The sequence below is a fragment of the Culex pipiens genome, chromosome 2 (assembly GCF_016801865.2).
Source record: "Culex pipiens pallens isolate TS chromosome 2, TS_CPP_V2, whole genome shotgun sequence".
Classification (NCBI taxonomy): Eukaryota; Metazoa; Arthropoda; class Insecta; order Diptera; family Culicidae; genus Culex; species Culex pipiens.
In genome coordinates, this window is record NC_068938.1 from 39,926,199 (window position 1) to 39,949,958 (window position 23,760).

Here is a 23,760-nt window from a genome sequence, read left to right on the forward strand (position 1 = left end):
TCTGTGTGCTGCCTTCTATCGTGTGTATGTGTGCTTTATTTGATATCCACCTTTGTGCCTGTGTATCTATCTCTCTCAGGTGTGCACAGGTGAGCGAAGCTGTACAGCATACGGAAGGGGGCTTCAGATTTGTGCAGGTAACTTACAGGAGGATGGCGATTTTGTGAACCGATGCAATGTTTTATAATATTTTTGATACAAATTCAATTCAGTCGTTCAAATACTCATTATATGGACAAATTCAGGGTAAAGTTAAATCTCTAAAAAAAAAACAAAAACCTGTAATGATATCCAGCTATTGAATTTAAAAAATTAAAATATTTATAAAATCAATGTCATTAACGGATGAGGTTTAACTCCTTTTCTAAGAATAAATTCGAGCATTTTTTAATTTGCAGGACTAACAGTAGTGTATCATTTTCATAGCCACTAATCATCAGGAATTTGAAGATATAAAAACCAAAAAAATTTATAAATCGATTATTATAAACTGTAAATGATTCTAATTTAAAAATCAGACATTTGTATAAAAAGGTTAAGCAACAAACAAAAAAATAACTTTGGTTTACCGAATTGTTTTAACAGCTTAAATGAGAAATATTTAATATCAAATAAAATAAATCTGAAAGTATGTTCACACTCGTTGCTCATCACACGTGGATTTTTTGCAAAATTGTGTTAAGAACGGACAAGCTCCCCAAAACTCGTTTTCCTCGAAACGTGAAATAACGAAATACGACAAGATTAAGTTATTTTTTAGATCTAAATACTTTTTTATGTGATTCTGACTTTTTGCATAAATTATAGAATCATTGTTTCAACTAACTAAATTTGGTGGAGTTATCAAGTCGATTCAAGGTTTTTTATTATTTTGATAAAAAAAAAGATTGTTACTTTATTAACACCTAAACTCCCAAGCTCAAGAAAAAGGGGGAATTTATATGGAAATTCCCCCTTTTTCTCTAGCTTGGGAGTTTAGGTGTTAACAATCTATTAAATTTGCTCTCAAATTATATGTTGTAAATGTGTTAACAGTTTTTGGGCAATATTGTTTATGCATAGTAGTTTCATAATTAATTCAGCTATCCATACAAAAAGGTAGGTAAAGTTTGGAAAATCTGAATTTTTGAAAGAATTTTCTGATCGATTTGGTGTCTTCGGTGGACGACACAGTAAAAAGTCGATTTTTAATATTATTTTTGTTTGAAAATTTCATTTTTCCAAAATCCGTATTTTAAAATTAAAAAAAGGATTTTTTTGAACCATAAAAAATTATAAGATAGGCATAGATTTTGCAGCCGAACTATGGTTTTTTAATGGTGTTTTTTAGGAAAAATATAAAAAATACTATTTTTTTGTCTCCTTTCTTCAGTTTTTAATGTAAAATCAAATTTGCAATTAAAAAATATTTAACAGATTTGTTGATAAGTGACCGTTTCAAGACACTACTTCAATCAAGGGTTCTGATTTTCAGTTCAAAGATTAGAAATCACCCACTCATCACCGAACGATTCTTTGCCGACTGGAGCGCGCAACCATCCGCGAGCGAACACGACACGCTGGCTGCCAGCGGCTTGCTCAATTGCTTCACTCAGCGAAACAAATACTTCGTGAGTTTCATTTCCTACTCCGTCCGTCAACCCGAGTCATACACAAGTAAGCGCAGAGAGGAGAGAGCCTAAAAAATACTAGCGCGGAGCTCACTTGGCATGCACTACGACATTTTGCCGTCTATTAAAATTTGGCATGGTGAAGATTACTGCTAAATGTGTCTATAATGTTGTGTAAACAATAAAATTGCCAAATATTATTGATATATCATTGATTTTAAGCAATTTCTTCGATGATTAAAGTAAAGCCGATCGCAAACTATTTTCATTCAGCTTTGAGCGACTCAACGAAATCTGTATCTCTGAACCATTCGCTGTACTACCCGATTGGAGTGAAAGGGAGAGCAAAGAGAGAGTGTTCAGTAGCAATTGGTGTGGATGTGACAAACGGTAGGAATACATCAGAGCAGTTTTTCTTTTTCTCCTTCCTTTTCTGTAATAACTGGTCTTTTTGTGATCCATGCACTAATAGTATCCAAAACATGACCATTCCTCAAAAAGATGTACTGGAAAAAGCTTTTTGAAAAAAAAATTTATTTGAACATTGGGATAAATGTGTTATTATTATATTTTTTATCACTCAATATATCTGTTAGACTTTACAAATGGTTAAACAATAAATTGCCTTATCCTGTGAAAAATATCCCAGAAATTTTATTCTTAGGCTTAGGCGATTGCAAATTTGGTTTGATGAAGAACAGAGAAACAAAATGTTGAAAAAGTTATTACAGCATGATTTACAAATATAAAATTGATTATACAGGTTGAAAGCTGTAACCCTGGTCATCGAATCAGACACTGTACTCACACTTGGACAATATTCAAATTTTATTTAAAACCATAAAAACTAAGCCAACCGCATAGATTAACGATTTCATGTGTTCTGACTCCAGTCAGCAAAGAATTACATTAATATCCTATAGGAATTTCAAGGTTTCTCTCAAGCAACACAACCAACCAACCTGTTTGCTTTTCAACTGGTTACATCAAACGTCCTTGTGTTGGTGGCCGCTCGATTATTCTTGCGCTTGCTTCTTTCCACCCATAATTAATTCTTCGGGTTATTTTTGTTTCTCCGTTTTCCACCTCAGCAGCAAGATCATCGCGCGTCGGTCGTCTGCGGTTGTAAAGTTATTTTGACCACTTCTGCGCTCACCCATACAGAAAGGCGTTTACGTAACCATCATCATCAGCAGAAGAAAAAGCTTTTAATCCGGCATCCAAACACACATCGAAAGGCTACTCTTTTTTGTCTTCATCCACCGTTCTCACCCCGGGGAGGAAGTTGTTATTACAGCGAAAATTACCCTCCCAACTCTGGCTTTTTTTCTGATGATGGTGTCTGTGCGCTTCCCGCCGTGCACACATGGAAGCTGTGCGCGCAGAATGGTGTTGGTTGGACGACGGACAAGCGCTCCCGAGAGCCATTATCGTGAGTGAGCTGGCAGCAGAAGGATCAACATCCGGATTAGGGCTGAAAAGTGTGTGTTTGTGTGCGTTTTTTGTTCTTTTTTTTCTGTTGGTACAACAGTGGCCATTGTGTGGCTTGGCGTCGACTTGAAGAGAGCGGAAAAGTTTTCGTGATTGTGTGAAAACCAGAAAGAAACAATAGTGAAACGAAGGACTGCAGCCAAGGACGCGCAACAAGCGACGAACCTGGTATGTTTTTTATGGTGTTCTTAACTGAGAAACTAGCGTTACAAGACTAACCGGAAGGGATGATTTAGCAAACATGTCGTGTACTCGCTTCGCATGCACAAAGAAGAAAACTAACTTATTTGTTTGTACTTATTTTTTTAATATTTAACCTTATGTTCACTCAGACATAGATTCATAATATTAAATTTTTAATTTGAAAAAAAATTATAAACTATGAAAAAGAATATTTATTCTTTTCTCTTTGAGCTAAATAGTGAAATCACTCAAAAAACTAACTTCTTGATAAGATTTATAGGTATTTGTTAGCAGGAAGTATGCTGTGTTTGGGTAAAATACTTCAAAAGATGTGATGAAAAATAGTTTTTAGATCAATTTCAGAAGAGTCACAATTATAGCGGAACTACTCATTTTCATCAAACTAAACTTATCGACCTTTTTTCTTCACTTTTGTAGTTTGTCACTTCAAACAACATTTTCAGTTACATCAACAAAAAAGAGTTGCTATTTCACTTTTTTGAGTTATTTTACTACAATAAAAAAAAGTCAAAAATACTTAATGAAAGCTGTACTTAATGTTCAGAGTTCTGATAAACTGATAGTAGAAATGGGCCGAGAATGAGTATAATTCCCCTAGAGAGTGTTTTGTAAGTAAACCTGTTAGGACAAACGATATGAATTATGATAATGGACTCTCTTTATGCAAATTGGTACAAAGGGGTTTCAAAGTTCTTTTTAATAAAAATCTAAATTTGATGATCTAGCAAATAAGAGGCTTTAAAAAATGATCAAATGATGAATTATTTTTTAATTGTTAGAGCCAGGTATTGAAAATGTACAATATATGTATAATAATAGCAGATCGAGTTTTGAATGTTTTTATTTATAGATTGACAAAACAGCAACCAGTTGTGAAATTTATTTGGTTTAAAATATTCAATATATTAATAACAAAAAATAAGAATGACTAATTATTATTTCAAAGATTTTAATATCATTAAATAAATTGAACAAATCATATTTTAAATGTTTTATGCTTTGAAAAATTCTTTAGAATTGTCCTACTAAATTTTTTCATGATTTAAGCAGGTCGAGTTTTTGTGATTAAGGTGAAACGGGAGATCAATGGGAGTGCCTATGTATTTGTGCGGTTTGATTGTGTTAGTATGATGATTATCATCGATGACGTCATTTGAATATTTGTATTAGTGTCATCGTGATGTAGTAGTGGTGTGAACATAAACTCTTGCCAAACATATTAAAATAGCCTATGTAGTTTTTATTAACTCGTATTTAACAAATGAAAAGAGAGAATCTAACCAAGAGAATCTGAGAAATGTTGAGGTCGATCGACCAAAAAAGCTAGCCATTCAAATTCTTGATTCTTTTTTTGGTACGATTGAAAACCACAATAATTTGTTCTTTTTGATTGATTACAGTTTCGTTGTTCAGTAAGCACATACTCAGAAAAACGAAAAAAGTACACCGATTCCAAAATTTTATCTTAAAAGTGCCTTCAACACGCTGGTTATGCCCGATTTGCCCCAGGTGACGGCAACTGAATCCTTTTTATTTCACCAAAGATTCGATTCAATGTTGTAACAACATACTATTAATTTATTATGATATTTTTTGTTTTCTACGACCTCAACTTAAAATCTATGAAATAGACTCCCACTTCTAATATGTGGAAAAATCAAAGACATCATCTTATTTTCGATTAGAATCTATATGAAAAATTTAAGTTTAATTAAACATTATTTTATTGAACATTTTTTTAATTGCTACAATGCATATTTTCTTAAAAATTAAGATTTGTCGTATATTTTAGACTAGAAAGAAGTAGGTGCGTGAGACACAACCAAAATACTGGGGAACTCTACCCGGAACCAGCTTTATCATTCGCCGATGAGTGCATTCCTTCATGCCGCCACTGCCTACTATTCGAACGTGATCGGTGCCACTCCGGGGGCGTATTTTTTTGTGTCCAGTGTTCCAAGTTGGTTTCGTTTTCCTCGAGCCGGCAATGTGATGGCGTTCCGATGGGACGATTGGGATCGTGGACATTTTCGAACCCGTCATCACCTGTAGCAGCTTGTGTGCCAGGGCGGAAAACCTGACCATTATAACTTCCCTTACCGTGGAATCTTCTGCGACGAGGTTTGCGCAGGATGGCCCGTAAACACCGAAGGGATGCGTTCCAGAACTAGTAACCAGGCGGTTCACCAACTGAAAAAACACGAAAAATGCATTGTTTTTCAGTTTCTGATAGATAAACACATTTTTACAGTTTTACTTACCTTTAGAATCGATTAATATTTACAAAAACAAACTTTTTCTTTCCAATCCTGTTTGTTTTGGTTTCGTTGCGAGCAAGATGCCTTTGACGTTTTGCTTTGCTGAAATCACCAAAGGGGTGAAGAAGCCATCAAGAGCATAACCACCATCTCCTTAGTAAATTTGGGCCCACCAATGCAAAGCAAGCAAAGAAATGCCTTTATGTTGGTTACGTATTCTCAAGGAATAAATTGACAGATATGTCAGACCCTTGTGCTTGCTCGAAAAGGGTTGCCAGAGGCGTTGCAATAATAATAGATTTTTTTTTCTAAATTCGTGTAATTTGCTTATATCTTCAAAAATCAATAGCAAATGGTTAAAATACAATCATTACTACCTTCTTCATTTTATTTTCGATATTATAATAACTAAAAACTAACCGAGGAGTGCTCATACAAGGTAAATAAAATTAAACTACCAATTTCGATTCTGGCAACCCTACAGAAAATCAGTGGCAATGATTATCAACACCAATGCAGCTGCAAATGTATTGTGATGTGTAAAATAAAAGTACGATTAGCTCGCGGAAAATTTTCAGCTCGCGAGTTTTGACCCTAAATTTTCGCGAAAAACGCGGTTTCCTGAGATCCGGTGATAAGTGTCTGAATGTTCTGGTTGCAGCACGTGTCGTGATGTAGTTTTTATTGTGTTTCAGTGAAAAATATGACCGTTTTGGAGTGTTTTTTTGTGGCACCAAAATTGTATGGGAAAAGTTGCTTGGGCAAAAAAAGGCACGAGTGCAGAAAATTAAACCGTTTTGGGTCATTTTTCAGTGTTATTTGAATTTATGTGAACATTCCGGACACAGTGATCAAAAGTTTGTTGATGCTGGAGGCTTTCATTGGTGATAAAAATTGATTTTTCGGAAGCTTCATGGAATTTCGCTGCTTAAGGTAAGCCGGGAGGGATATTTTGATTAAGGTGGAACCGGAAAAAAATCCACCATGTGTGCCGGCCATTTATGATGATGGCACGTTACACCTTAAAGGTTAATATTTTTTAGCGTGCATTTTTTTCTAAATTTTCCTAATTATAACCTACAACTTGGCCGAAGATGCCAATACAATCAGATAATCCCTTTTCAAGATACGGGGTTTCGAACGTTATCATAGCATTTTTGTAAAGACGGCTTCCAAGTTGTTAGCTTGGTGTTAAGAATTCAATGATACAAAATGGCTTATTTGAGAATAAGGAATCTATGGACAAAGTTTAATACAAATAAAAATAAAACAATGAAAGTCAATGAAACAATGAAAACAAGATTCGTGAAAAAGTTGATTTTTTCTTAAGATTGAAATTTTCTTCAATTCCGGAGACACCCTTTGAATTTTATTTGCCTGCAAGACTCCAAAACAGTTTCAAAAATATTACACATCGATACAAGTGCTGAAAAGCTTAACTTTTCAAAACACAAATGGATGCTGGAAAGTTCTTTTCAACACTGTAATTTTTGAAAATGGAAAGTAGACCGTTTCATCATTCGAGAATGACAGGAAAAGTATGTAGATTCACAACGAAATTAAAAAAAAATCGTCGTATTTTAGTTGCAACTAAATACAAATGCTTCAAATTCATAGCTAAAAACGTCAGATAAAAAAAAATTGACTGCAATACAATGACTGAATAAATTAAAAATAAACAAACTAATTGAGTATATGTTAAAACAAAAAAAAATGCAACAGTTATGAAACTATCAAAAAATAAGAAATACTCCACATTTGAAAAGCATATAAATATGTAATAAAATAAAGAGAAAACATTAAAAAAATATATTTATTTTATTTTTTAATGTAGGAGGGCTAATTAACTTAAAAAACCCAATCAAGATTTTTTTAACTCCTCGAATGAAATTTAAAAAAAAATAACCTCGTTTTTCCTAAATATGATTTTATTCAGCCAAATAAAGTAAGTAAAGAGTAATAATTATTGCTTAATATATATGTAAATCTATTATGAGAATTCTAAAGAAATGGGTATTGTTTTGTTTGAGATGCCTGAAAATGTTTAAAAAAATAAATAACGTTATAATGATTTAAGTTTTATTCTTTAATCAAATGCTACTGAATTTCGCAAAACAAACATTTTCCAAACCCGTCTGTGCCGTTCTTCTTCTCAGCAACCAAAAATACATGTTATAGAACATGGTTTCACTTTGCACAACATGTGTGTGAGAGAATTTTTCATCACTCTTCGTCTTTTTTTTCGTTCTTTCTTTCTGCTACCACCACCAAACTTCTTCGTGTGTCTGTCCTTCTGTCTGCAAAGACACAGCCTCGAGACCCCTTGATCGTGGTCGGTGTCGAATAGCCCGGTGCTCTTCATTCACCTGGGAGCTTGGAGACCTGGGAATTGTTTGTTGTTTGTTACCCCATTTTTCTCTCTTTGCAACTTGGTCACATCGGGCTCTTCTGTTTGGCTGGTCGGTTCAGCTTCAATGTACTCGAAGAATTTGACCTTAACGGACTGGCCGGGAGGTGGGAAGGGACGGGAAGACACCTGAAACACACACACACTCACCAAGTCGGGGTTGATGAAATGTGGAGAAAAAACGAAACAACTCTTCTGGATTATCTGGAGCGGCGGCGTGTGCGGTTGCGAACAGAAAAAAAACATGAAACAAACTTCTTGTGAGACTTCTTCCAGCAAAGTTGGGATCAGCACAGGAATCTGGACCAGAGGAAAGCGGAAAGCGGGGCATACAAGTGATGAGCAATCCAAAGTCGACCAACCGATGAATGGTACTGAGCTACTGGGGCTTACTGACGGGCTGGTTGGAAAATGGTGGGAATATGCTAATCAGGGAAAATGAGAATTTAATTCGGGCTGGTTTGTTTTCGAGGAATAATTAAACCAGTGTGGTGTTTGCTTGATGAGGTTTTTTATTTTTATTATATTTTGGCAGAGTGATGCGTGTTGCAAAGAGTTTTGTTTTCAGTTGTTTTGCGATGATATGAAACTGATATGAGTCAACTCCATTTGTTTGCACATGGCTTCGTATTTTATGGGATCTTTTGCTTCTGATATGTTTTTATTTGGAAATATCTTCTACTGCCCAAATTTGTGTTTCGGATATTTTTATTTTTCCCGTGTTCAGGAGGTAATTTTGAGCAACTTTTGTTCTACAAAAAACTTAACAGTTTTATTTTCTTATTTCATTTTTCAATTTTTATTTGCATTTCTCTTGTTTAGTTTATTTTTGTTTTTGTTAGTATTTGGCTTACCATATTCTATCATTACCTTTTGCCTTTTTTTAAATTTTTCATCTTTTTAGGTCACTCTTTAATTTTTTGCTTGTTCTTCACGTTTTCTACTATATAATAATACTATTATCATTAAAATGTAAAAATGCGTAAATGCATAGCCTGGAATATAACAAATATTACTGCATAGTTATTTTTCATAAAAATAGGAAATGTTAGTGAAAAACACAACCTAAATTAACCCCAGAAAACATATCATTTTTAAAAACATTGTCACATAAAACAACTCAAACTTCCAACCCAATAATTGTCTAAAATTTTAAGAGTTCTTCTTTCCATTGCTTTTCAAAGATCAAAAATTGGGTGAAAATTGATTTTTGGCTAATTTTTAGATCGAAGCTCGACTAGAGGCGGGGTTGTAAAGGGTTGGAAAAATGTAAAAAAAAATGCAAATGACTCCCATTTTTTTAGGAATTGTTTTCAGAAAGCTAAATTTCTTGCAATTGATAACTAAACCCTTTCAGGCTTGATGAGTGAATTGACCCAAAAATCAAAATTTTCAAAGCATGCCTATAATTTTTCGTGGAGGCCGAAAAATATTTTTTTCTATTACAGTCAAGCCTCGATTATTCGAAGGTTTCGAAAAAAAATCATTTCGGATAATAAAAAACATTTTTTTTTGTTGTTGTTTTGCTTTTAAATGTTGAGCTTGACTATGACCCCAAACATGCTCTGAAATGATTTTTGGAATTCCGCTGTGCAACTGTCAACATTTTCTGTCCTTCGGAAAAAACGAATCGGCCTGATTTTTCTACCATAAAAACAATGCTGAAATGAAGTACATTTCAGCACTGTATCATCTTCGAGGAATTTTCAGAATTGCAAAAAATGTTGCAATACTCATTTTTTCAGCACTAGTCAAATTTATTTATCTAACACTCGTGCTTGAAAAATCTTCTTTTTGCAACATGTTAGATTGTTGGAATTTTTCAATCAAACATGGTGTTGAAATACTGAAAAAATGTATTCGGTATGCTAAAAGGCAATCAACAACACAAATTTGACTAAATTAGGGTCACAGAACTCGAATGTGATATGGGTAATTCTCTATCAACTCACACGAAATCGGGAAAAGTTGCCCCGACCCCTCTTCGATTTGCGTGAAACTTTGTCCTAATAGGTAACTTTTGTCCCTGATCAAGAATCCGAGGTCCGTTTTTTGATATCTCGTGACGGAGGGGCGGTACGACCCCTTCCATTTTTGAACATGCGAAAAAAGAGGTGTTTTTCAATAATTTGCAGCCTGAAACGGTGATGAGATAGAAATTTGGTGTTAAAGAGACTTTTATGTAAAATTAGACGCCCGATTTGATGGAGTACTCAGAATTTCGAAAAAACCTATTTTTCATCGAAAAAAACACTAAAAAAGTTTTAAAAATTCATCCATTTTCCGTTACTCGACTGTAATTTTTTTTGAAACATGTCATTTTAAGGGAAATTTAATGTACTTTTCGAATCTACATTGACCAAGAAGGGTCATTTTTTCATTTAGAACCAAATTTTTCATTTTAAAATTTCGTGTTTTTTCTAACTTTGCAGGGTTATTTTTTAGAGTGTAACAATGTTCTACAAAGTTGTAGAGCAGACAATTACAAAAAATTTGATATATAGACTTAAGGGGTTTGTTTATAAACATCACGAGTTATCGCGATTTTACGATAACAAGTTTTGAAAAAGTTACTTTTTGCGTTTCTCTTTGTTTCGTCGTCCGTGTCTGTCGCGGGTGACCATGAACGGCCATGATCGATGACGACCAACTTTTTCAAAACTTTTTTTTTCGTAAAATCACGATAACTCGTGATGTTTATAAGCAAACCTCTTATGTTTAGATATCAAAATTTTTGAAATTGTCTTGTCTGCTCTACAACTTTGTAGAACATTGTTACACTCTAAAAAATAACCCTGCAAAGTTAGAAAAAACACGAAATTTTAAAATGAAAAATGTTGTTCTAAATGAAAAAATGACCCTTCTAGGTCAATGTAGATTCGAAAAGTACATTAAATTTCCAATAAAATGACATGTTCCAAAAATGTTTACAGTCGAGTAACGGAAAATGGGAGAATTTTTAAAACTTTTTTAGTGTTTTTTTCGATGAAAAATACGTTTTTTTCGGAATTCTGAGTACGCCATCAAATCGGGCGTCTAATTTTACATAAAAGTCCTTTTGACACCAAATTTCTATCTCATCACCGTTTCAGGCTGCAAATTATTGAAAAACACCACTTTTATCGCGTGTTCAAAAATGGAAGGGGTCGTACCGCCCCTCCGTCACGAGATATCAAAAAACGGACCTCGGATTCGTGATCAAGGACAAAAGTTATCTCTTAGGACAAAGTTTCACGCAATTCGATGAGGGGTCGGGGCAACTGCTGTGTGAGTTGGCGGAGAATTACCCATATAAGAAGTAAGAACATAAAAAATAAGCAAAACAATCAAATTTGTGAGCAAAAAATAGGATATCAAAAGTAATGCTTTTGTCAAAAATTTGCGAAAAAACAATAAATTTGTGATAAAAATCCACGTCTTTTTCTGAACGGTGGTCCGAATAATGTTTTGCAAAAAAAAATTTAAAAAGGGGGAAAGAGGAGGCGATATAAAAACTATAAATTAATTAGAATTTATATTCGCTAAGGCTGGTACAATTTTTATAACGTCCCCTCCCCCCTCCTCCCTTTAAAGTGGGCCCGAAAAATCAGAGGTCAAAAGAATATTTTTTTTAAACTTAAAAATTTCAATGGAAATTTAAGTGCAACCAGTTGAAAACCATTTTAAAAACATTCCCTTGCGTTTTGAATTATTTTAAGCTTGTTTCGGTTGATTTAAAAATCATTTGATCTTTTGAAAATTTTGGATGTCGCAAAAAGTTTTTTTCGCTTAAAAATTTTGTTTTCTTCAAATCTTTCATTTTTTGAAAACTAATGATTGCAAAACAACTAAACTAGTGTAAAATGCATTCAAAAACACGTTTTGCATTCAAATGTTGAGGCTATGGCTTGTTATTTCAATTTTTATTAGTTAAAAAAAAAGGTTTTGGTGGTAACGTTACACCTGACGAAGAACTTTGCCAAAAAATGTTGAAATGAAATCTTTTTTAATTTAATTTTCATCATTTTATTAAACATCCAAGAAGGCACCGGCTATTCCGAGGTCTGTCAAAATTAGTAGAATTGGCAATATTCATGTTCTGATTTTAAAATCATGAAGTTGAATACCCATATTGCCTGAACTAGTATGGTTTTGTAAGTTTTGACCATATTATATCATTTGTTTTTTATTGCACTACAAACCCTTTCCCTTACAAAGACGTAAACTTTTTTCATTTTTCTGTACTGACACCGTAGATCAAAGTTCTTTGTCAAATAGCCGAGTTATTTTTAATGTTGATTTCCGAGAAAAGCGTTTTCCTATTAACAGTGTATCAATCCAAAACGGGAACTTCACTGAACGCACTCATCCTACTCTTCCATGTCCGAGGGAATCATCCCTAACCGACGCCACACTCCCCTCGAACCTATTTCATTCAACATTCCACACCAAGCTAGTCGTCTCTACGCTACCTCACCCAACTCTCCCCTCTTTTTCGTAGCATCATTCACTCGACGCACCCCCAAAAGTATGTTGCCTTCTCTCAACAGACCTAGCTGGGTGTTGTGTTGTAAACCTTCGCTCTCTTTCTCCAGTTTTCGTTTCGAAAACGTAGCGTGTCTGTGTTGAATGACGACGATGACGACTAGTTGTGGAACTCCTCGAGAGGTTCGTAGTTGTGCAAACCGTGCCGTATTCGTAGTCGTCGTCGCTGTTTTGTTGCTCTCGGGTTGTCGAACAGGTCGGATGGGTACGCTGCTGCTGCTGTGCAAAAGGCACGTTTAGAAGGCTGTGCACGTCGTACGTTGTTGTTCAAATACAACACACGAGCAGATAGAGTGAGAGTAGTGCGAAGGGAACAGATGTGGAGGTGAGATGACTGTGTAGGTTCTAGCGCGTTTGGTTCTAGCCGAGCTGAGTGTAGTGTACAGTTGTACAGCCTTGCGCTGGATCGGGGTGCTGTTTGTTGGTTACACTTTCGAAATGTGACGAGCGAAGCGAGTACACGCGAGTTGTGGACACCAGCTTAGGTGGAACCTCGACGAACAAAGTGCTGAAACGCGAGCTAAAAGCTGCCACACAAATTAGCAAAGTGCTCACAAAGGTCTTTTTTTGTTGTGTTTTGTGTATTTGTCAGCAATCAGCCAGCCAGAACGAAGTTCAACAAACAGCACTGCGACGATCGCCCGATCAGCGAAATGTGATGGAAATCGAGTGAGAGTTGGCTGGAGAACTTCCGCGTGGAAAGTCGCAGCCGAACGAACACGCGAAAACCTGCCAAACTTGCCGCCAATGGTTATTGTGCAACTGGAACGTGGATACATCTGCAGGGTGAAAGTGAAAAGTGTACAAAGCCGTGGGTGTATGTGTGACAGTACCGTACAGTGCCTTTACCGCCGTGGAAGCTGGGAAAAATGGCTCACTTCTCCATCACGGAGATGCCGGACATGAAGGTGACGGATACGTTCCCGAAGAGTGGCCGGGTCACCGAAGGTTAGTAGGACATTGCACTCTCCTTTGCACCACGTGACTCACACTCGCTCTCTCCTGCGAGTAGGTTGCATGCTTGCAGGCGCACTTCTCTAACAAAAAAATCGTTTCGGATTGCCACCGCCAGGTCGCTCCCTCCTATAAATTACGGCACAAAGCGGCACGTTGCATGAGCGATAAGGACTACATTCATATTTATAGCAAACGCCCCTGTAACAACCTACTGAAACGCCACACAACCCCGTACTCGTTTCAACTATAACTGTAAAACCTAGCCATTAGCCACTATAAAGTACTTAAACAGTACTGCGACGACGACGGGTTCCTATGAGAACCAGCGAACGTGAGAGACGTGACTCGACTCGACTCACTTTTTTTCTGCGTAATCTCGTGCGCATCATCTTGGGCTCGAACTCGTGCCCGCGGTGGATGATCTTGGAGTGAAAATAGCAATTGTAGAGGGAAAGGGGAAGGGCACACAATAGTGTGCAACCTGCCAGCAGCTGTGTGGTGATGGCTGCAGCAGCTTGGTACCTGGTAATTAAAGTTTATAAAGCACCAGCTCTCTTGGTTTATGCCAGCCAGCCAGCTGCTGCCGCAACGGAGAAATGGCAGGGAATGGAATTTGCCAACTTGCGAGACATACAGCGGGAAAGAATTATTCCAGTTTTGCAGGGGAGAGCAGCTGACTGCAAGGGCAGCTGAATGTGAAATATTTGAACATCTTTCGTTTCAATACAACCACTATTAGATGTCTGAAGTTCAGACCTGATAATCCGAAGCCTTGATTGTCAAAAGTTTGGATTATCCGAATTTGATCGTCCGAAGGTTTCTAACAAACTCAATCGAATCACAATAAAAAACTAACTTAATCCACCTATGGCCTTCCTCACTCATTACTAGAGCTGAAACTTCAGATATCCGGATAATTTGCAGCACCGTAAACTGGGGTCAATCGGGACACATGGGGCGAATTGGGACAGCAGTTTTAACCATGTTGGAGCACAATATTTTGATTTTTCTGGTTGGTTTTGGTTAGAACAGACTCAGGCCAACAAAATGTGTACATCCATTTCTAAATTTAAAAGCTTTAAGTGCTCTAAAAACTGCTGTCCCTATTCAGACTGTAGTCCCGATTCACCCCAGATTACGGCATTGATAATTCTATTAGAAAATGATCTAACTCATACATGTCAGCTTTTTTCTCACGACTGTGGGGCAACATTAAGACGAAACAAATTAATTTTACAGGAATTCAAACGACCTTTAATTTTGTATCGCATGATTTATGGTCGAATACTATTATCCGAAAAACTATCCGATCCGTTATATTTTTATTCTTAAATCTAGGTTGGATTTCTCAATAACTTTTATCCAAATAGTTTTCAGTTCTGATAAGATTTTCGTACATCTCTTTTGATTTGGTTCGAATGAAAAGATGATATCTGATTTTATATAGAAACAATTGTAAATTATCCGGTTATCCAAAGTCCCAGCTCTTCTCATTACCAACAATGGCTGTACACAAATTCCGGAATAAAAAAGTACATAAATCATTCACTTAAGTGGCCATATCTCGAGACAGGGTTGCCAGATCTTCAATGTTTTAGGCTCGTTGGAAAGGTCTTTTGATAACCTAACCAACGATGGGTCGGATAGTGGATCCGGACATAGTTTACATACATTTAAGTGAGATCCGGCTTCCAAAAAGTACATCAATACCACTTAAGAAACCATATCTCGAGACAGGGTTGCCAGATCTTGAATGTTTTGGACTCGTTGGAAAGGTCTTTTGATAACCTAACCAACGATGGGTCGGGAGGTGGATCCGGACATAGTTTACATACATTTAAGTGAGATCCGGCTTCCAAAAAGTACATCAATATCACTTAAATGGCCATATCTCGAGACAGGGTTGCCAGATCTTCAATGTTTTGGACTCGTTGAAAAGATTTTTTGATAACCTAACCAACGATGGGTCGGGAGGTGGATCCGGACATAGTTTACATACATTTAAGTGAGATCCGGCTTCCAAAAAGTACATCAATACCACTTAAGGAGCCATATCTCGAGACAGGGTTGCCAGATCTTGAATGTTTTGGACTCGTTGGAAAGGTCTTTTGATAACCTAACCAACGATGGGTCGGGAGGTGGATCCGGACATAGTTTACATACATTTAAGTGAGATCCGGATATATGTGAAAACACATTTTTATACATAACTTTTGAACTACTTATCGAAACTTCAATCTGTATAAAACTCGATCTATGGGACCCTAAACCAAGTCGAATGCAAGAGGTTCGGGTCAAATCGGTTCAGCCAGTACCGAGAAACATGAGCTAGTTTGTTGGTCACATACATACATACACACACACATACACACAGACATTTGTTCAGTTTTTGATTCTGAATCGATATGTATACATGAAGGTGGGTCTACGACGTTTTTATACAAAGTTCATTTTTAGAGCAGGATTATAGCCTTACCTCAGTGAGGAAGGCAAAAAACATTCGTGTTTTTCTCAATTTAACATCAAATTCGAGTTATGTGGCTACCATCTTGAATTTAAATTTCCAAAACAATTTAAAACACTATTTTAGCTCAACAAACCAAAATAAAACAACGAATTACATTTAATTTTCGAGCATCGATTATCCAAAGTTCCTAAGAATCCTTCGGATAATCTAAACTTCGAATTTAAATTTTCCGATGACTTCGGATAATCAAGTTTGGACTGAACTATTAAAATATTTAAGCAGATCAGATTCTTAATTTCAGTCGTCAACTGATTTTTTTTCTTTTCAAATAAGTCAAAAAAAATATTCTTGATTAATCAACCAGGTTAAAGGTGGAGCCGTCCATCACTTTCAAACAAAAGTCACTCGAAAATGCTCTGTATTTGATTCAATTTAATGAATTTCTGTACCAAAATAAACCAGAATGTGCCGGTTGTAGCTTGAAGGCATTGAAAAAATGTTGGATCTGAAACTAATGCGTCTGCGTTTTTAAATTTTGTGATGTAACCATTGTCATTCTACACCCTTACCAAAAATCATGAGTTTTTGAGTTCAATATCCCACTTTTCATACGAATTTTTGAGTTCAGGTACTACAACCATAAAAATGGTTATATGGGTTGAACTGAAAAAAACGTTGAATTGAACTTGGGTAATGGAAAAATCTTTACCAAAAGTATCAACTCGTGTAGAATACTATTCTTGTAGAGGAATTTAGTCTAAATATTGACAGCGAAGCCAAATTTATATTTGACCGATTCTTCGGCTCCTTTTCAAAAAAATTCCATGTTTTTTTCAGCGTTTTGGCTGTAGTGGCAAAATAAAAGAAGAAACCCCCCAATGTTATTACATATTCGGAAAGATAATTGATTTTCCTACAAAGAAATATCATGCAGAATGAACCATATAGTACCTGTGCTTCCCCTGAAATAAAAATGTAGCGTGACGGGACAACATCGTAAAACTGGACTTTTAAAAGGCACACTACAAAAATCGCTACAGTTTTGCCAGATTGATTTTAAAAAAAATTTTGCTCTTCTACACATTATCACAAATTAAAAAACGAATCTTTTGCTCCTTGAACTGAAAGAATTGGTTGAATTTTGAGTTTTTGCCAGCCATTTCTTTTCGTGACGGGACAACGAAAGGAGCAGATTTATGAAAAAACTCCTCTCCTGTTCAATGGCTTGCAGACCACATTTGGTCAATATTCTTGGCTTTTATGGTAAAAAACGCATTTAAAGCACATTGTAATTATTGCATCATAATAAACATGATTTTATTCATATTAAAAATCTCATTGAAAATTGAAAAATGTGACATTTTGGTGTAGCTTCGCTAAGAATCGGTCATTTGAATCATAAATATGGAAATAACTGAATGCGACTTTTTTTAAAGATCGGAAAATTTTACAATAATTTCATATTTGCTGAACTATAGACTCTTGAATATTTGACGCTATTTTGATGAAGTAGAGGAAATTATATTTTTTTCAATTCCGTCGTGAAACTACTTACTTTTCCTGTCATTCTTGAACGACGGATTCGGCCTTCTATTCTCTACCGAAAATAACATAATGAAAAATTAATACCATTCAATACCAGAGCTAAAAGTTCTACTTTTTGGCACCGAAATGGGTGCTGAAATATTGATTTTTTAAGCACTAGTATCGAAAGATAACATTTTTCAATATTTTTTTATTAAACGGTGAATTCACTTCACATATGGATGTTTGACATAAAATTCCACTCAACATAACATAATGAAAAATTAATACCATTCAATACCAGAGCAAAAAGTTCTACTTTTTGGCACCGAAATGGGTGCTGAAATATTGATTTATTAAGCACTAGTATCGAAAGATAACATTTTTCAAAAAAAATTTATTAAACGGTGAATTCACTTCACATATGGATGTTTGACATAAAATTCCACTCAAATAGCGATTTTCGGAATTGCCTAAAAATGTTTTTGACTTTTGACGTTCATCACGAGAAAAAATCCGAAGAGAGCATGGCTCTCCTCTCTCGCGCACGAAAGATCGGTAAAAGGAATCGCAAAAAATCATCATCTTGATTATTCGGTGGAACAACTTTTTCACTACTACACTTGCAAGTGTAACGTCACATGTCGAAAAATGACCTGTCACTTGTTGTAGGTGGGCAATGTATGTAAACAAAGCAAAATAAATAGTTTTAAGTGGTGTTGACAAAGAAATTCACAAAAAAAAATCATCAATAGATTGATTTTCTTGGAGAAATTTGGGATTTTCTTATGCGTGATTTGCCTCCTCTCTCTTTTGCAGGTGAAGAAAGTGTGCAAGCAAGAAAGATTTTTTTGCGATCATTCCATCTTCTACTATTTAAGAGTGTAACTATCTTTTTCTGAAAGATTCTAAGCAATACCTTTAACTTTGCCGAAGAAACCAAATCGATAAAAAAAACCTTTCTCAAAATATCTATTTTTGAATATTTTAATTTTAATATTAAAATTTAATTTAAATAATCGCTGTTCGAAGGTACCACAAATTACTCTTTTGCAATAGCATGGAAATTTTAAAATCATGCAAATTAAACAGACAGGAAAAAAATTACTTAGCAAATTGGTAAGTTATGGGCCATGTTGTTTACACTTTATTAAGTTACTTTAAATGTTATTTAAGTATTTGACCCTCTAGACACTAGACAAGTTTCTTGAAAGAATCTCTAGAATATTTCCAAAAATGGTTTTCTTATAGCAAGAGTGTAAGAGTGATAATGTATGTCAACATTTGATCTTAAGATTACCGTAAACTGGAGTCAACCGGGACACACGGGGCGAATTGGGACAGCAGTTTTAACCATGTTGGAGCACAATATTTTGATTTTTCTGGTTGGTTTCGGTTAGAACAGACTCAGGCCAACAAAATGTGTACATCCATTTTCAAATTTAAAAGCTTTAAGTGCTCTAAAAACTGCTGTCCCTATTCAGACTGTAGTCCCGATTCACCCCAGATTACGGTTTGTCTTTTTGGTTTTAAAAGTAAATTTCAAAACTTAAAATTCTTGGAAAAAAATATTTAATAAAAACATTATCAATGAGGGATGTTGGTCAAAATTGCTCTCTACTTCAGCTCATTCTGCCCTCAAAGATGAAAAATAGTTTCCCATTCCGTGAAGCAACACACATTTTTCAATCAAAGTGAAGTTAATAACGGCCAAAGCTAATTAAATCTCGCCATTTCCTCCGTGATCATCTGCCGAGGCTGAGGTTTCCTTATCCTCCGGCTCACAACATTTCCTCACACACACACCCAAACATGCCACACATGACACATGCCAACGGCCCCGGCGAAACACTTTGATTAATGTCTAATTTGCCGCCAAACGCAAACCACATGTGTGTGATGTTGCTTGTGAGAAGTTTTGTTTTTCCATCGTGCGCTCCTTCCTCGTGGCTGAACATCGCCAATGTCTTTGGGCGGCATCGTGACGGGCGGCAATGAACTTAGGAAAGTCATAATAACACATCACCTCTGCCGGGTACGTACTGACAAGGCAAACACCGCACAAACTGCGATCGTATGCGCGGCCCAAAAGTACCGGAGACTTTGGACAGTTCTGGAGGGAGCTTTGGAAAAGGTTAATTTTTAATTAAATATTTTCGTTGTGATTTCTAAACTATCCGGACATTATTCTCAACTTTGTTTCAAATTTTAGTCATACTTAAGTAAAAAAAAATTAAGCCCACTTGAAATGTTTGCCCAGATCTTGTTGCACTTCCCGAACATACGGTTTATGCATGCACCGCGTGCACATTTCGAACACAACTTTGTTTATTTATAGAAAACCCAAATCAGCTTAGCCGGTCACATGGTAAGACAACTCCGCGGGCTGGAGTTTTGAGAATGGTTCGCTATAGCTGAATCAGCAGAAAAGCTGATCTACAATCTGCTTTGAATTTTTTTAGATCACATTACTACTTGGAATAAAGTTGGAAACTTGAAATTTAAAACGATTTTAAAACGAAATTGTGTAAATTTAAATGTTCAATGAAAGTTGTTTACATAAAAAGAGTAAAAAGCATTTTGCAATTGACCTACCTCACAGACAAAGCGCAACAGGATCCTAAGAAGTGGATAATCCAATTCTGTTCAGCAAAGCCGGTCTACATGTGATTCAGCAGACTAAGCTCCTGTTTTTAATTCTGTTTTACTTTCATAACAAGCTTATCAGTTTGTTGTCTTACCACAGAACAATCAAGGCATATTGCTTCAGTTTAAGGACGTGAATTGCATTTGTTGTCAATAACTTTTACTTTTCAAAATTGTCATCAATGCCTCCAAAAAATTTCTCTAGGGAATCTCTACCAGAGAGTCTCCCACAATCAAAGCAGTAAACGAAAAGTCGATAAGCACTCCCTCCGTCAGTAAAAACTGAGCATACAAACGATAAAAAGTGCTGTACATTGTCGCGAGACGAGGGGAATTGTCTTGTTGAGTCGAGTTTTAATTTCTGCAACAAAAACAACAAAAAAGTAAAAAAAACATCTTCACTACAGAGTAAAACCATTCGACCGATCCAATTTTTGCAAAGGCCCCGTGTGTCCGTTCTCACCACTGGAGCGGCAAATTGTCTTCAATTAAAGACGACACAGCGCGCAACATGAATTGAATCGAATTAAAGAAAGCAACCCCCGCTCGAGTGGTGCGCGAATTTTCGAGCAGTACTTGCTTTTTGAACGGGGATGGGTGTTTTTCTCGGATTCCTCAGGTACGATTGTTCAAAAAGAATAAATCTATCTAGGATAACATTTAGATTTTTGGCACATGATTATGAACACAACTTTAAATTTCAGAATGATTTATGATGTAACGATATGACGATTATCCAAAGTTTAATTATCCGGAGGTTTTAAAAGGAACATAGAATCAACGGATTATTGCCAAGATAAAGCCATTTTAGTGATTTTTTAAATTTCCTTTTGAAAATATTTTTTTTATAATTTTATTGACTTTTTCAGCTTTTGAAGTATTACAAAAAAAATCCCCGCTACTTTTTCTAACCGATAAAAACAAAAAAAAATAAGTCCTTAGAACATCAACATCACATTTTTTTCAGAATTTTGCCAAGAATCGCTTTTTACAAAAAAAATAAATGCAATTTTGTTTTATCATAGAAAAGTGGCATTAAGCAAAAATAATGCCTGAAAAATTGATTTTTAGTTTTTTTTTTCATTCTTAATTTAACAAAATAAAATTTGATTCACAAATCCAATAAAAGAAAGTTTAAGTTTTTCATGAATGATGAATTAAACTTTTAGTATACCTATTCAAGATTATTATGACTTTATGTTCCTAGTCTTTTCAGTGATAAAAAAAAAACTTTTTTACATTTTTTTTGAAAAATAAAAGAAATAAAATGTTTTCCAAAGAGTTTTCATGCAATTTGATTAGTTTTCAAAATTAATTTTGAACTAAGAGTTATAATTTTTTCCCATATTTTATATATTTATGTAAGTCCGATGCAAATATTTATCAAAGTTTATGTTTTGTTTTTGCCGGGGTCGGTGGGTTGTTGGTGGGAGCTAAAAATAAAAATAAATACAAAATTTCAAATAACAAGCTCTAATCTCAATATTTGAAGTGTTTTAAAATGCATTTTACACTAGTTCACTTGTTTTGCAATCATTAGTTTTAAAAAAATGTTAGATTTGACGAAAACAAAAATTTTAGCGAAAAAAAACTTTTTGCGATAATAAACATCGAAAATTTTCAAAAATTCAAAAGATTTTTAAATCAACCCAAACATGCTAAAAATGATTCTAAACGCAGGGGAATGCATTTTAAATTGATTTCAGTTGATTGCACTTTAATTTCCATTGAATTTTTGAAGTTTTTTGAAAAAATATTTTTCCCCCCTGGTTTTTCGGGCCAACTTTGAAGGGTTTTTGACCCCCAAAAACTTTAAATAAAATTTGTGCCAGCCTAATCGGGGCAGTGCGTGGCCGAATGGTTACGCTGTCCGCTTTATAGGCGGATGTTTCTGGGTTCGATTCACATCTGCTCCAACCTTCCATCGGATGAGGAAGTAAAATGTCGGTCCCGGCCTTGGTTGTTAGGCCGTTAAGTCATTCCAGGTGTAGGAGTCGTTTCCATGCCATAAAGTACAAACAACACACCAAACCAAGCCTACTCTGGTGGAATCGCTGGCGGCGGTTGGACTCGCAATCCAAAGGTCGTCAGTTCAAACACTGGGGTGGAAGGTTCCTTGGAGTAAAAAGAGGATTGGGTGCTCTCCCCATTCAAGCCTTCGGACTCCTTGGTTCGAGCAGAAACTTGCAATAGAGACCACAAAAGACCCGGGGGTCGTTAATGTGGATGGTTTGATTTTGATTTGATTGACCAGCCTAATCGAAGTTTTATTTAAAAAAAAAAAACACTTTGCTGACACATACACAATGAAAAATGAGACAAAAAAACCTCAAACGTTCATGATTTGGGTTTTTCTTTGATTTTCTTGTTCAATACAAATTTAACTGTTTCGAAAATGTGTGACATATTTTTAAATTTCCTCCCTAAAAGTATTTTTTTTTCCTGAATAAATTATCATTAAATGTCAATTGCCTTAATAAAATATATGCAAAAAGTTTGAAAATGGCAGCTGAAAAATTGAAGTAATTGTTGAAATTGGAGTGACAAAAAATAATTAATTTCAATGTAAAATTGTTCAGCAAAAAATCCAAGAAGATTTGATCACGGCAGTAAAACTTTTACAGCTGATTTTTGGAGAAACTCGTAAAAATCCAGGTTTTCTTTTTCAACTTTAACATATTACCTACCAATCAAAAATTAGGGCCGTTGCAAACAATGTTAATGTCGCAAAAAAAAAATCGTCAGCACTTGGAAATTTTGCAAAACAATGATCGCAAAAGAACTGGACAGCTGTAAAATGCATTTTAAAACACTTTTTCTTGCAAATGTTTAACTATTACTAGTAGTTTAAATTATTATATTTTTTTTTCTCTAGGGATTCAAAATATAAAAAAAACTATAATGATGAAAATGCTCTAAAACAAATTTGTTTTGAATATTTTGTGTTTAATATTGGTAAGAAATAAGATTTGTATAATTGAAAAAGCAATCATATTTGTACACTTCTGTGATTTTCTATTTAGATTGCTGAAATAGTCAATTGAAGGCCGACTGCTCTGAAAAAAAAATCGGAAAAAATATCGTTACTTAATCTTATTTTTAGGCTGCATAAGAAATGAGCTATTTTATTTTTTTGTCAAATTGTTATTTTCAAACACCTTTGGAGTAAACGCAAAATTTTGAGATCTTGATTTTTATTTGTAACGATCCTAAATATATAATTTATCTCAACAAATATTTGAAGTTGTTCCCGATCAAATAAAAAATGATAATTGCGTCATGTGAACATCCTTTTCTTCATTGAACCACAGTAAAAAAGAATAACCCGAATCGACAGAATTTAATCAGAATGGAACTTAATTTACATTTTGAACATAATAAAATTCTATCAATTCTACAAAGTACCATGCGTCTCCCTCAAAACGTTTAAGCCTTATTCATAAAAAGATATGGAGGCACCTGGCTTATATTAGATTTTACATTTAGATTTGTAAAAAATTGTATTATTTTCTATATCTTTACTGTTTCAATACATTTCAGAAAATAAACCACGAGTTATTATAATGTGTGCAAACAGTAATGATTTTTAAAATAATACTACTCTTTACTTATTTCAATATATCAAAATAATTTTACAAATTAAAAATTGTTAAAAAATGAAATAATTTAATG

General features: G+C 35.0%; 1 protein-coding gene and 1 long non-coding RNA gene across 5 annotated transcripts in view; one reads left to right on the top strand and one right to left on the bottom strand.

Annotated features, from left to right (window-relative positions):
* The first annotated feature begins 3,118 nt into the window (after positions 1 to 3,118).
* The window catches only part of LOC120419985 (lateral signaling target protein 2 homolog), a 29,043-nt gene continuing 8,401 nt past the window's right edge, over positions 3,119 to 23,760 (top strand). Inside the window, exons 1-2 of one of the 4 annotated variants that reach the window (XM_052707719.1) lie at positions 3,123 to 3,269; positions 13,087 to 13,442. In XM_052707719.1, the coding sequence (XP_052563679.1) occupies positions 13,364 to 13,442 (79 nt within the window). In that variant the 5' untranslated portion in view covers positions 3,123 to 3,269; positions 13,087 to 13,363. Of the gene's footprint in view, positions 3,270 to 12,662; positions 13,443 to 23,760 lie in introns of those variants that run through there. The other 3 variants (XM_039582867.2, XM_052707720.1, XM_039582885.2) reach the window with 3 other exon arrangements.
* LOC120420004 (uncharacterized) lies at positions 5,055 to 6,575 on the bottom strand. Its single transcript, XR_005605810.2, has 2 exons — positions 5,567 to 6,575; positions 5,055 to 5,495 (listed from the first exon to the last, which is right to left on the bottom strand). It is a non-coding gene; the product is annotated as an uncharacterized LOC120420004 (long non-coding RNA).